General features: G+C 56.5%; 1 protein-coding gene across 1 annotated transcript in view; it reads left to right on the forward strand.

Moving 5' to 3' along the window:
• Window positions 1-213: 213 nt before the first annotated feature.
• PMEPA1 (prostate transmembrane protein, androgen induced 1) overlaps window positions 214-14,758 on the forward strand; it is a gene marked incomplete at both ends in the record, with an annotated part of 47,418 nt that continues 32,873 nt past the window's right edge. Inside the window, one exon of the mRNA XM_080716587.1 lies at window positions 214-325. Within this exon, the coding sequence (XP_080572713.1) occupies window positions 214-325 (112 nt within the window). The remainder of the gene's footprint in view (window positions 326-14,758) is intronic.

Genomic DNA, 14,758 nt, shown 5'->3' on the forward strand with positions numbered 1-14,758 from the left:
CGGGCGAAACCCGATCTCCTTGGACTTGAACGCGGAGGGCGGCGGCGCTCGCCCGGCTGCCCGCCATCGCCGCACGCCGGGAACTTGGCGGCGCCCGAGCCGGCCGGGCGAGCCGGGGCGCCTCCCCCGGCGCCCCCTGCATGCGGGGCCCGCGCGCCGCGCGCCGGCCCGAGCGCCCCCGGCCGCCCCCGCGCGCCCCCCGCCGCGCCGTCCATGCACCGCTGGATGGGGGCCAACGACACCGCCGCCGCCGCCGCCGCCGGGCAGCCCAATGTCTCGTGCACGTGCGACTGCAAGCGCTCTTTGTTCCCAAGCATGGAAATCAGTGAGTGCCCCCCCGGCCCGCCCCCCCGGCCCGTGCGCCCCCTCGGGCCGCGCCCCGCGCCCCCGCGCCGGCCCGGCTTTGTCCCGCGGGCTGCGAGCCCGGCCCGGCCCCCGCTGCCCCCCACCCGGCCGGCTCGGACCCGGGGGCCCGCTGCCCCCCACCCCCCCGGGCTCGGACCCGGGCCCCGCGGCGGGGCGGGGGGCCGGCCGCGTCCCTAAGTTTCCATTTTGTCTCCCCCAGGGGCCGTCGCGCCGCCGCGCCGAGGCCGGCTCTTTTTCAACTTTGGCGGGGGCGGGGGCCGGCGTGCGAGACGCCGTCTGGCCCGCGAGGTGTCTGGGCCCCGCGTGTCTGGAGCGATTGTGGCCGCGGCGTGGCGGGGTCGCTGCGAGGGGGCCCCGCGCGCCGCCGCCGCAGGGTCTCTGGGGTGTGCGCGCCTGTGTCTGGGTCCCGGCTGCCTGTGGGTCCGAGTTCCCGGTGTCCGAGTCTCCCTGGGTCTGGCGGCTTCTCCTGCCCGCTTTGTACCGCTCTCTGGGGGGTCAGGTCTGCGGTCAGCAGATCCGAGGACCACCTAAGTCCAGGTGTCTGCGTGCAGGTATCAGCCACAGTGCCCCTGGCCCAAGGTGGATCCCTACCCAGTGTGTGCCGTGTGTGTGTGTGTGTGTGTGTGTGTGTGTGTGTGTGTGTGTGATTGTGTCTGTGTCCGGGACGCACCTATAAATAGCTTCAGTCTGGACAGCTTGGCTCAGTCTGGCCGGGACATTGGTTACAAAGCAGTCAAAGCTTGGGCCTGTTTGTGTTCGGGACTGTCTTGCCGGGAAGCTGTGGTGGACCAGCGGGGAGTGGGGAGGTTGAGGGGGGCGCTGACGTCTGCATCAGGTGCCACCAGGAATCCAAGCTAGCCAGTGTCCACTTCCTCCTTGGTAGCCCACCCACTTGGACCTCTGCCTGGGTGGGGAGCCGAATCCACGTCCCTAGGTTCTAACGACTTCTAATATAGGTCCCTCCCCAGCCCAGCCACTTCCAGACCTTTTGCCCCTCTGAGCAATTAATAGTCTCCTCTCGCCCCCAAGCATTCCAGGGAGAGGGGCACCTAGCCCGCCCTGCCCCGGCCAGCCTTCCTCCAGCTGGGTCTGGAAGCCCAGGGGCAACTGCCATGGGACCAGGGCAGTCTCTAGGTGACTCATGAGCCAGTTTCTTCAAGCAGCTGCCACAGTTCGGGGCCCGAGCCCGCACAGTGAGCTTCAAGGGGTGAAAATAACCCGCGACCAGCCGGCCTTGCTGGGGAAGGGTGGCCAGGCTTTGGTGGTGGGTCCTCCTGTCCACCCTGACTTCCTCCCCCTGTCCAGGGGTGGAAAGACCAGCTCCCCAACCCCAGCCTTCTGGTGAAGCTGCCTTTGTGTGGGGGGGCAACCCCCAGACAGCACTTGGAGAACTGACTTGCATTCAACTGGATGGGTTCCCAGAGGTCCTTTGTGACCTCAGGAGGCTCCTGCGGTTCACTGAGGATATTATTAAAATATGTCCACACACGTTTGGAGACAGGCTCAGCCTCTCTCAGCGGATTGTGGCACAAGTACCCTCCTTGTCTCTGATTCCACGGTCACACTGTAAAGCTTGCTTTTAGGGGACACCCCCCCCCCCCCAGCAGCCTTCATTGCTTGTCACCTGTATTCCAAGATCTAGGCACAGTGGGACATTCCGGTCTTGTCCTCGCCTTACATTCTGGCCTTTAAAAAATGCATTATTTTAATTTTTTTTGTCTCAAGCCAGTCAGCCCTGATGTGTTTGGGGACACCAAGGCGTCTTGTTAAGATCCGTGGGGTGAGGGTAATGTGCCCCAGTCAGTCCTGAGTCCAGTAGAGAGTCCTCCACTGGCTGGAAGAAAGCCCCAGTGAGAGAGAGGGTGTCTCTTAAAAATGTGTCTGTAATGTGACAGTTTGTTGCAAGTGTTAATCAGATTTTCCTGAAAGTCTGAGGTGAGGAAGCCTCAGGCCTGATGTTTCCTGGAGTTTCTGTACACCACGAGATAGGAAGGGAGGGGAAAAGCTAAAGGCTTTTCGAGTCCCCGCCATTGTAGAACTTTGACATGGGACTCTACTTAGGCCTCAGGGGCAGTTCTGTTTCTTTCCTTCTTTCTTTCTTCCTTCCTTTCATTCTTTCAAGTAGAGGATACTTTGTTTTGTTTTGTTTTTAAGAGATACTTTGTTTCTGCAAAGGGAGATTGGCTTCAGTGGGGGCTTCAGTTGCTCCGAAGTCCAGACCTGAGAGGAGAGAGTCAGAACTGGAGAAAACTTTGCTGACCCGCCCTGGGCCCCGGGTGGTGGTGTTCACGGGAATCACACCGATGCTGCCTGAATTCAGAACTTGGGCCCCAGACCTGGAGCTTACATCCACATTGGAAGCAGATCTGCTTTGAACTTTGACAAGACACTCTGGGACCCTATCTTACCTGGGAGTCAAGGAGCAAGGGTGTACTCTGGTGGAATTCACTCTTTCCAAAACACACAGTAATATATATACATATATACTGTTCTTTTAAAGAGCCGGGGGTCAGCTGAACGTGATGGTGCATGCTTGTAATCCCAGTACTTGGGAAGCTGAGACAGGAGGATTGCAGGTTTGAGGCCAGTCTCAGCAAGTTACTGAGACTTCGTTTCAAAATCAATCAATCAGTCAGGCTGGGGGTGGACTTCGGAGGTAGAATGCCCCTGAGTTACATTCCCAGTTCCACCAAAAAGAAAGAAAAGAGCCAGGGGTCTTGGGATTAAAACAGTTTGCAAGAGAGAGGACCTGACAGAGGGGACACCAGGAAGCTCTCTGGCTACTTTTGAGGAAAGGACTCCTCCTGGCTCACATTTTTCTTTGGGGTGTGTGTGTGTGTGTGTGTGTGTGTGTGCGCGTGTGTGTGTGTGTGTTTTATACTGGGGATTGAACCCAGGGGCATTCGACCTCTTGACTATATCCCCAACTCCTTTTTAAAAATTCTTTTCTTTTGAAACAGGGATTCACTAGGTTGTCAAGAATCTCACTATGTTGCCGAGGTTGTCCTCAAACCTGTGACCCTCCTGTCTCAGCCGCCCAGCTGCTGGGTTCTCAGGCGTGCGCACCACGCCGCCCATCGTGGCCTCCTTTGACCTTTCTTCAGTTCAGCTGTGGCTCTGAGCAGTGATTCCCGTCTCTCCTCCAGCTCTGGCCTGAAAGTGGGGGGCAGGTGGACCCAGCATGCTCAGGAGAACCTGGATGGCAGCGGCACACCGCTGGCTTATGGGACAGACATTTTTTGGAGGACGTGGGAGGTGCCCCCTGACCTGTACCCACCACCTCTGCCGCTTCATCCGCGCCGACTGTTTTGTTTGTTGACACACACTGGCTGGCCAGAGTCCTTGATTCCAATTTCTTCAACCTATTTCATAAACAGTATTCCAAACTCTGAGAAACTCCTAGGACACCCAGTTTCCTATGGTTTGTCTGGCACAGTGTCTGAGTTTGACACGGCTTGGCCCCAGGATGTCTGAACCCTCTATCCAAGGACATTCTGAGCCAGATAAGTCTTGGTCCGATAGAGAGAGAGGCTGTCCTGAGCAGGTACGAAGCTAAGTAGCATCCCTGGCTTCTGCCCCCTAAATGCGAATACCCCTCTGCCACTTGGCACAACCAGCGACATCTCTAGACATGGCCAGATGCTGGGTGGGAAGGGCTGCCTACAGTCAACGGTTGGCTTCTCCGGAGGGACTCGGGGTCAGGGGCAGCGTCTGCGTCGTCAGGAGGCCCTCAGTTTCCTCTGGTTATCAGTCCCCTGAAGGCCTGCGGTCACTCGCTCTCCAACTTAGTACCTGCCCCACATCCTCTCGGGCGTCCTTGAGCACCTGACGGGGCCTTCTCTGGGGTGAAGCCTCCAGTTTTCCTCGTGGGTTTGCCTTCATAAGGGGAGAGAGACTGGCATCAATTTAGCCTGGAGTTTTGGGATTCCAGTTAAGATAGAGATGTCGGGTACCAGCTGTTCCCCGCCTCGGGCCTCGGGGCTGGGACTCTTCCGGCGGGCTCGCTGATCTCTGGGCCTTAGGTCATGGTGCAACAGGGAGTTGGTGTTGTGACTGCAACCTCAGGTCAGACAGTTGGCCGCGGCTTCCCAGGAGGTCTGGGCCAAGCCAGCTATGCCGGGAAGCAGAGTCAGGGGCCCGTTTGGTGTGTGCCGAGACACAGAATAACTGCTTCTTCACACCCGCGCACGCGTGCTTGCATGTCCTGTGTGGATCCCCACTTCCCTTCCCTGCTGTCCTTGCCAGCTCCTCGTGGGGTTGGAAATGGTTAAAATATCCAGGTATACGAGGAGAAGCGGGGGGAGGGGTGAATGTGCCCTTTCCCCTCAAAGTTGTTCAGATCGATTCTCCTCATCTTCAGAAGAGCAGAAGCAAAGTGGGTCGTGCACACGTGTGGCTGCCCAAGAGGAGAGGGAGGCTGTCAGGAGGGCCAGGTTTCCCTTGGGGTCCCTCCCAGCACTGCCATGCCGTAAGATGCACCCCGAAAGAGCCCAGAGCTGCCGGCTGGCTCAGCTATGCCGGGTGCCTTGGCGAGGGCGCTGGCACATTTATGGCTTGGTCCATCATCTGACAGCGTCGGTGGCGGCCCCGACGGCCCTTGCCTGTTGTGTCGCCGTCCTTGGGCAGCTGGACTCTGGGATCCTGCCTGGAGGCCAGCGGCTCCTGCAGCCGGGTCTCGCAGGCAGCGCTGTGGCCGGCCGCAGCTCTCCCGAGACGCCAGGCTGAGGGGTCCACAGCCGAGGGCTCTCTTTTTTGCCTTTTAAACAGTGCTGCGTAACGCAGGCATGGTTGGGGCGCGTGTGGGGCCGGGTGTGCTGGGGTGCCTGATGTCTCGGAGCAAAGAGGGTGATGCCACGCTGCCCCTGGGCTCCCCAAGCCCAGAGGGAAGGGCTCAGGGCAGACTTGGCCGGCTCCGTGGGGCCTCGGGCCGGCGTGGGCGCAGGGGCTAGTGATTGCCTCACATGTACGGCCCTGGCTCCTTCCCCGCACCCTGTACGCAAACTGTCCCTCTCCTCTCTCCTCCTCTCTCCCTCTCTCTTCTCCTTTCCTCCTCCTCTCTCTCTTTTTCTCTCTCAACCCGCCGTTGCCATGTGGGCCCCACGTGGCCAGACCTTTCAGTCTGGGGAGGCTGGGTAGCCAAGTTTTATGTAAAACTCTGGAGGCTTTATTTTTACTACTATTTTTTTTTTTTAACTGTACTAAGGATTGAACCTAAGACCTTGCGCATACTAGGCAAGCACTTTACCACTGAGCTACACTTCCAACCTCCTAAACATCTGTTTTGTGTGAGGGGTGGGAGTGTGTACGTTCAGGGCCATTCTGCTTCTGAGCTACCCCTCTAGCCCTTTTTATTTGTTTTATTTTGAAACAGGGTCTTGGTAAATTGCTGAGGGTTTCACTAAGTTGCCGAGGTTGGCCTCAAACCTGTGACCCTCCTATGTCAGCCTCCCATGTATTGGGATCATAGGTATGCACCACCGCACCCAGATAACGCCTAGGCTTTTAAAAATGGGGAATTCCCTCTTTTCTTTCTTTCTTTCTCTCTCTCTTTCTTTTTCCTCTTACTGAGAAACCCTACAGAACCTGCCCATGAGCTGGGGAGAGTGGCACACACTTGTATTCCCAGTGACATGGGAGGCCAAGGCAGGAAGATCACAAGTTTGAGGCCAGCCTGGGCAACTTAATCTCCAAATCAAAACTTAAAGGGCTGGGGATGTAACTCAGAACAAACCTGGGTTCAACTCCAGTACCGTACAAAAACACAGAAAGCCAGCCCCCAAAGTCCTGCCCAGCACTCTGTCTCGTCGTATGACCTGCCTGGCAGTGTGACCAAGGGCCAGAGCGCCCCAAGTTTGCTGGTTCTGTCACCCCTGCCGCGTCTGAGCCGGGTTTGCTTGAGCCTCACACCCACGCTCTCTGGCCTTTGGCCCCAGCTCCCAGCTTCTTTCCCCACATTTTACACTAATTCCCGGGCTCCACTTTTCTTTACAACACTTGTTGTTGCAGGGTTATGGTAGGTTTTGTCCTGAGACTGCAAGCTCATGTCAGACTGTTAGTTAGGAAAGCACGCTAATAGCCTCCCAGAGCAAGGGCTGGTCCTTTCCACTTGGTAAGACACCTGCTGACCTTCAGAAATGTGCATTTCCAGCAAGGCCCTGAGGAGCCAGGGTCTGTCTCCAGGTCCTGCGTGCATCCAGACACTGACACCAACACAAGCCATGGCGGTAGCTTGGTGCAGGAGTGTCCCCGAAGGGACCAGATCCAGGCTTGGGCACCATGGGATACAGAGTATCCGTGTGCTCAGGCATCCATGGCCACGCTGCCATGTGGTCCCAGATGCAGGGAGAGCCACAGGGTTAGCGGGGAGGAGCAAGGACCCTGCCCTCTGAGAAGCTGCCCTTCAGCAAGTAGCTATCGGGAACTCACGAACACCCGGCGCGGTGGCTCATGCCTGGAACCCACGTACTTGGGAGGCTGGAATAAGAGGTTCATGGGTTCTTAGCCAGCCTCAATAAAGTGAGACTCTCCACAGCTTAGTGAGACTGTTTTAAAAAAGGTGTAGCTGAGAGTGTAGCTCAGAGGCAGAACGCCCCTGGATTCAACCCCTGCTACCACACACAACTCTTGAGTCCATTTCTGGGAGGCGTGGAGAGGAGGCACGCTCCTCGCCTCTGCTCTGGGGTCCCCTGAGCCCGGAGCGCCAGGCGGCCCTCTCCCTGCGCCTTCTAGCAGTAGTGGATACTTAGGAGGCCGGTTGCATAGCATGCTTTTCCCTCCCTCTGCCGGGCACAGAGAGGCCGGGGACTGTGTCTGTTGGGCACATTGCAGCCCCTCCCCCAGCATTCACTGAGGCAAGGCAGCCGGCAGGTGCGCAGGCAGGCTTCTAGAATACTCCAGGCAGGTCAGGACAGAGACAAAAGGCTGGCTTAAAAACCTCCTATCAGGAGGCAGGCTTGGCATCCCTCCTGCACCCCCACTTGCCTTCTCTGAGGTGGGGTGCAGGGTTGACGTAGGATTGACGCCTACATCAGAGTTATCAAGACTGGTGTGAGTGTGACGAGTACCTTGGACACAAAGCATCTTCCCCATTTGGTGATACTGGGGGTGGAGCCCAGGGCGTTCTACTCCTGAGCTACACCCCAGCCCTGTTTGATGTTTAGTTTGAAACTGGGTCTTGCTAAGTTGCTGAGGCCCCAAACCTACCATCTTCCTGTCTCAGCCTCTGCCTACCAGGGTTATAGGCCTGCTGCAAAGTATTATTTTCAATATCCTGCTACAAAGTAGTCTTTTTTTACTTTTTTTTTTTCTTTCAGGTGGTACTGGGGTTCCTGCAAGCCCTTCTACCTCCGGGCTACACTCCCAGACCTATTTTATATTTTTGAAACAGGGTCTCTTACACCAGCGCGGCTGGCTTCGAACCTGAGCGATCCTCCTGTCTCCACCTCCCAAGCTCAGGGATCACAAGCGTGCGCCACCACGCCCAGTTTTTTTTTTTTTTTTTTTCTTTTTTGGTGGTGGTACTGGGGTTTCTGGAAACCCTTCTACCTCCGGGCTACACTACACTTCCAGACCTATTTTATATTTTTATTTGGAAACAGGGTCTCTTAAGCCAGTGAGGCTGGCTTCGAACCTGCGCCATCCTCCTGTCTCGGCCTCCCAAGGGCGGGAATTACAAGCGTGCCCCACCACGCCCCACAAGCCAAAGTGATCTTTTCAGTGCCCTGCTACAAAGTGTTATTTTCAATGCAGAAAAAGTCTCCACTCTGGGAGGCTGGGAGCTGAGTGCTTGGGCTTAGGCGGGCCCCATGCTGGCTGCCGAGGCCCAGGGATCAGCGCAGGTATGAGCACCCTCGCTGCTTGGTCCCGCTGGTCCTCATGGCTTGGTGGCGACTGCTCAGTCTCACTGGGAACATCGGAACGACAAAACCCACCCGGAAAGAGAACTCTGGGCGAGTCTCCTCTGCACACACTGCTGCAGGCGTGGGGCGCTTGTGGGGTCACTGCCCTTCCCATTTGGCAGCCGCGGGTGGAGCCTGCTTTGCGTCAGGAGTGGCTCTGAGATGCCTCCTGTTGAAAGGAGTGGGTGGCGATTGTGACTCAGTGGAGGGAGCAGGTGGCCCTCAGATCTTCCTGAAGTTCCAGCGATTCCCAGAGTGTATTTGCTTTTCCTGGGAAGGGGGCAGGGGAAGAGGGACGGCTCAGAGTGTCAGAGACCCTGGGCAGTGGGGCGTCTGGTAATCCTGTCCTTCTGATGAAGTTTCAGTAAAATCATCTATTATTATATCAGTGGGTTTGGGATATGGCCCTACTGGCAAGAGAGTTTTAATTATTTGGTAATGACTTTATTGATCTATTTATTCCTTTATTTATTTTGTGGTACTGGGAGCTGAACCCAGGGGCATTCTGCCTCTGAGCTCTACCCTCAGGCTATTTTGTTATTTTTTTTTTATTTTGAAGCAGGGTCTCACTAAGTTACCAAGGGCCTCACTTAAGTTGCTGAGGCTGGCATTGAACCTGGGATCCTCCTGTCTCGGCCTCCCAAATGCTGGGATTATAAGTGTGCGGCACTAAGCCCAGCTATTTGGTAACAATTTTAAAATCCCCGGTGGTGGCTCGGGCATCCGAATACTGGAGAGGTTGTCCTTGACCTCCTCGAGCTGACCTTTTGAGTTGCAGCATCGACTGGAAAGGACACCTCCTGCTTCTTGGAGGCAGTGCTGGGCATCCTCCGGGGCTGGACACAGTCCAAGCCTCTGAACAGTCAGGTTCCCAGGATGACGTTTTGAGAAATTGTTCCATATTGCCTGCCCCTAAATTGGGCATCGAGGTGGAGGAAAGCTGTGCGGAGTGCTGGCTGGGCAGATAGAACTTGCCCACTCTTGGCTTATAGTAGCTGCTCAATAAACAGCCAGGCAGTTGGTGAGCAAGCAGGTAAGCGGTGTGCCTCGGTTTCCCCCACAGGAGCGGGGAGTGGTGTTCTACCCAGCGCGGCACCTGGTGGGTCTGTTGGTGGCAGCTGCCACCCTCTTGTCACAGACAGGTTGCCACTGGTCCCCATTGAGTTTCTGTGGGTCCCTGAGAGCGGTGACATATCCATCCTTGGCTTTGAGAGGTGGGGCAAAAGTGACAGCCCAGCCGAGGGTTTGTTTGGATGCCTGTGGTTGAGAATAGAATAACGCACGTAGTTATATTTAAAACACTATTTTCTCTACATGTTTTAGGATATCGGTGTGCAGACACACACACCACACACACACACACACACACACACACACACACACACACACACACATTGCTTTAAAACGTGTGCCTTTCCCCACCAGGGCTGCAGGCTCCCCGGGGTCTCTGCGCTGGCGCCCATATTGGGACCCCGTGTCCGGCAGGTCTTCCCCAGGACTGAGCCTCAGACTTCTTCCAGACTCACCCTAAGCCCCCCGGGCAGCTGAAGTCAGCTTCTGAGGCTCTGTCCTTACAGGCAGTGGGAAACTGAGTCATTTTCCAGAAACTTTGGCAAAGCAAATTGCCCTTTTCCCGAAAGAGGTTTTCCAGCCACGCGGGCTTGGTTACCTAATCTCACACTGCTCCCCTGAGCCAGCTTTGAGGGAGCTGCAGCTCACCCCTCTTGTCCTCTGACGGCGGGACAGTCCAGGCAGCTGGGATACTCGAAGACCAGGTACCGAGTGTGGAGGTCTAGGGTTTCAAAGGAGCTTGGCTTCTTTCTAGCTGTCTTTGGTAAGCCAATGAGAGCTCAAGGTTCCAGGCTGGGGTTGTGGCTCAGTGGTAGCATACTTACCTAGCATGCACAAGGCCATAGGTTCAATTCCCAGCACTGCAAGAAAAAAACAAAGACTCATGACTAAGGGTGATTTCTTTCGAAGCACCCCCTCATGTTACATGAGGGAGGCTGTAACTGTCTTCCGTATTTCTTCTGTCTTTTTAATAAACTTCTTTAAATCTTCAAAAAGAAAAAAAAAAGGTTCCTCCAGCCAGGTGATTAAAGAAACCATCTATTATGTATACCTTGTAGAGCTCCGTAAAGAGTAGGCACTCAAGAAGTCATAGCGGGGCTGGTGACGTGGAACTCCGGCTGAGCATTGGCTGGGCGTGGGCTCAGTCTCATCCATCCTGAACCAGGCGGTCCCCTGGCTGGGACATCCCGGAATCAGGGTCCAACTTTGCAACAGCTGTCCTGAATAGTTCAGATGCCGGGGCACCGAGTTCAACCTGAGCCCTGTGGGGTGACTCATCTCGGAGGCCCCGTCTCCATGAGGGAGGCTCCGGATGTGTGTGTGGCCGCAGCAAACACCGCGTCTTCATCAGTCTGCGTTTTATAGCAGGTGACGTGGTTTTGATCTGAAAGAGCTCTGGTGGATGTCAGCAGAGAGGTGGCGAGAGCCGAGTTGTTGGTGCATTTTAGAACCCCGCTCAGAGAAGGAGGGAGTCCTCTGTGTTCCGTTTAAAGAGTAAAAAAGAAAAAAAAATTTTTTTTTGGTACTGGGGATTGAATCCAGGGGCATTCTACCTCTGAGCTCTACCCCCTAGTAGCCCTCTTTAAACTTTTCTTTGGAAAATGAGTCTTGATAAATTGCTGAGGCTGTCCTCAAACCTGCGATCCTCCTCTGTCTCAGCCTCCCAAGTACTGGGATGCCAGGCACATGCCACCACACCTGGCAAAAATAAAAGTTTGTATTGAGACTCTGTATTAAGCACAGACTGCCTTTCCATCGCTCTGGCAGTTACACATTTAAAGGACTGAATTAGGTTGTAAGTTTCCATCCAGAGGAAGGTAGACAGTCACAGTGGGGAGGGTCTGCTCAAGCCTGGGCACCTGCCCCCACCCCATTCTGCAAACCCCCTCGCAGGGCCGTCGCCCGTCCCACCGGTCCCAGATCTAATTGCCTTCCTAAAAACAATGTGGTCGGTAATAATTCTGTAAGCGTATGAATCAACTTTGTGCAAACACCCTGAGTAATTTCTTTGTTCTCTTCTTTCTACTTGGTAATTGGTGTCTGTGGAAGCCAGAGGCTTGGTCTTGCGGAAGACGTGATTCATTTACTGGTGTCTGTGCCGCCTTGCCATCGCTCCGTCATCACGGAACGCCGTTGCGGTGTGCCACGAGTGACTCATCCGGCTGAGCCGAGCAGCCGGGGTCATGGCCAGAAGGAGGGAACTACTTTTCTAATCTATTCCTGATATGGGAGAGAGCAGTAGGAGAGTGGAGACGAGGAAGGAGAGGGTGCCGGTCACATGCCAGCAGCCCACCTCTGTGCCCCTGTTGGTTCCGATGACCCCACCTGTCCGGGTGTATCTCGCCTCGGATTTGGGATCCTGACCTCAGAGCCGGTTACGTGGAAGGGATGATGACCCCCTTGGAACCTGGGGGGCAGTTTTAAGCAAGTCACAAATGCAGAAGGGTTTGCTTTACACAGCAAATACAAAACCAAGCACGCCGACGAGGTCCACCTTGGAGCCATCTAGGTGTCTGTGCTGAAGTGGAAGGGGCCACCTCTGCCCCTGCCTCCCAGCATTCGCTGTTGGATTTTTGAATTACTCTCTAAAGTGCATGAACTGACAATGCAGTGCTACTGATTTTGCCTGCTTTTATGAGTTGCTTTGGGCCCCAAATAAAATTGCCTCTGTCTTCCCATCTCGAGGGCAATTAGAGTTGCTTGCCACATGGCCCAGAGGTGTAATTAGATGTCCAGTCGTCTGTATAAAACTAGGTTCCGGGTGTAAGTGTGGGTCTACCAGTTGTTGGAGTCTGTGGGGTTTAATTCTTCTTGCGGGGGTTTCTTTTTTGCAGGACCTCCCCGGCTTGACCTCACCTGCACCTCTGCCCTGTGCCCCCCACTCTGCAGCCTCAGTGCCGGCCTGGCTCCGGGAGTTGGAATTCTCCAGCCCCTGGGCCAGGGCCAGGGCCAGGGCACATCCGTTGGTGTCTGTCCAGTTACTGACCACACAGCGGTGAGAAAGTTGGCTGGAGGGGAAGTTTGCTGGTGTCTCTTGAGAGGAGGACCCAGTCGGGATTTATTGAGCGGCTGTGTGACTTCCAAAGTATAGATCGGGGTGCTGAGTACATGACATTCGATCCAGCACTCTGGTGGTCACCCGTGGCAGACATTGCTAATCAATTACAAAATCTCTCCTCGCTGGGCTCGGATCTTGATGGTGTCCGAGTGCGTTTGTGATGGCATCCACAGCCATTCAGGATGTGGATGATCCTGACAGAGAAAACTAGAAGTCATCTGTACAGAGAGATGGCTAGGGGCCCCGCGGGGGCCTCAGAAGGCCTGGCAGGGGAAGGAGTTGCTCCTGAATTCAGCCACTGGGACCTCCCGCCATCTGCTCCTCCTGGCTGCTGTGGAGCCTGCTGGTGATGCAAAAATGTCCCTCACTGCAGAGGACCTGGCCTCCTTCCTGCCTTAGCCCCCAGACCCAGGTCCTCTCCAAACATCAATCAGCGACCTCAGCTGTGCAGTGGGGCCACGTTCAAGTGTATACCAGAGCAGAGCAAGGGTGTCCCCGAAATCAGATGAGAACTGCAGGAAGACCCCCTTATGGGACTTCCCAGGCCCCGGGGAGCACTGCATTTGTCTTTACAATGGGGCCACAGAGCCACGCATGCGCAGACACCTCTGTCTCTCCTGACAGCTGCTTTCCAGAGGCTGGAGCCCGCCCTCAGCCGAGTACAGCATCCCTTCACCCACTAGTGAGAGTGAGCTCTGGGCTCTCCCCAGAATAGACTCAGGTGGGTGTGGGCGGGGTTCAGGAACAAGAAAAAGAAGGGGCACGCCTGGGAGGTGGAGGGTGAACTCCATGCCCTCAGCGTGGTCTCCTGGAAGGCTCTTCTGGGGGTTCACCACAGCAGCGGCACGGCCGTGTTTTCAAACCCCAGCTGGTCCCTCTGATGGTGGCAGATTCGCGGCGTGCACTTTTGCACACCCGCTTTATTAATCCTTAAGGCAACCTGGCTGGCACACGAGGAGGCGGGCCCGAGTCCCTCGCCAGAGATCCCTGGCACGGAGGAGCAGACAGGATTTGAACTTGGGCCGCAGGCCTCCTGTCCGGGCAGGGATGACCCCACCCTCCCTGAGCCCCGGAACCACCTGTCACTGGGCTTGAGTGGGGGGAGGGCTGAACTTGGACTTTTCCAGCTGGGCCACGTCCTGCGTGCTCACCTGCCCCTCCTCCACACACTTCCCTTCTTGGAAGGAGCCCTGGGCTTAGCAGGAGCGCAGGAATTGACCAGTATCGGGTTGCGGCTGAAGGGAGAAGGGGCCATTTCGACCACAGGGTGTGTGCATGAGATGGAGGGAGAACCCAGGAGAAGCAGAGATGGGGACAGGGAAGCCCAGGGTGAAGGGCAGTGCTCCCCGCACATAAGGGCTTCTTGTCCCTGAAGCCACAGCTGAGCCCAGGTCCCCATCTGTCCCCAGTATGGTGGTGCACGCTTGTGATCCCAGTACTTAGGAAGCTGAGACAGGAGGATCGCAGGCTTGAAACCAGACTCTGCAGAAGGGAAAGAACTGTGCCCCAGGGGTCTGCAGAGGCCTGGGCATCTCTGTCCTTCCCCGCCCCTCTGATGTGTGCGCCGCGGTGTAATTTACAGACAGCCAAGTTCGTGGTGCAGGGTGTGCTGCGCTTTGGCAAACCGGCACAGCCAGCCCCCAGATTCAGTGCGAGGCAGGCGGTGGTCTCCCAGGAGGTCTCCCCTTCCCCTCGGCACCAGCCAGAGATGGTCCCGGCGAGGAGCCCATCATCTGGTGAACGCTCTCCCCTCGCCCACTCGGTGGAAGCGCAATCATCGCCTGTGCGTTCGCTGGTTTGATTTATCGCATCTCCCGGCAGCAGTTTCTGTTGGTTTTGCGCCACATTCCCCGCGTAGACGAACCCCCGGTGACCGTTCTAAGCGGGGCAGAAGTCTGTGAGAAGGCAGACTGGGCCCGGAGGAAGGGTGCTCATGGTGGGATTCCAGTGCCTGCCTGGGAAAACGCTTTGTAACCTGAATCCGAGCCCTGTGAACAGGTGCCAGAGGCCCGGGCATCTGTTCCGGCCCCAGCCAGGGGGACGCGGGGGGTGGCAGGCTCCGAGTTGCAGCAGGCCCTGGCACTCGCCCGACAGCTGCGGACGCCAGCCCAGAGCTGCCCGCCACCACCTGCCTCACCTGCATTCCTTTGCAAGATGAGGATATGGGTGACCCCAGACAGGTATGAGTCATGTCTTGGGGAGGTGTTACTCAGAGGCGGTGAGCGCCCAGGCCTCCTTCCTCCCAGACAGCATGGCCCACGAGCTGAGCTGCACATCCGGGGGGCCTAGGCACCCAGGCGGGGGCGCACAGTGCCTCGGTGGAGGGCGTGGGGCTCCAGGCTGCAGTCCCTGGCCCCTCAATGCC

This window comes from Muscardinus avellanarius (genome assembly GCF_963383645.1).
Source record: "Muscardinus avellanarius genome assembly, chromosome: 19".
NCBI lineage: Eukaryota > Metazoa > Chordata > Mammalia > Rodentia > Gliridae > Muscardinus > Muscardinus avellanarius.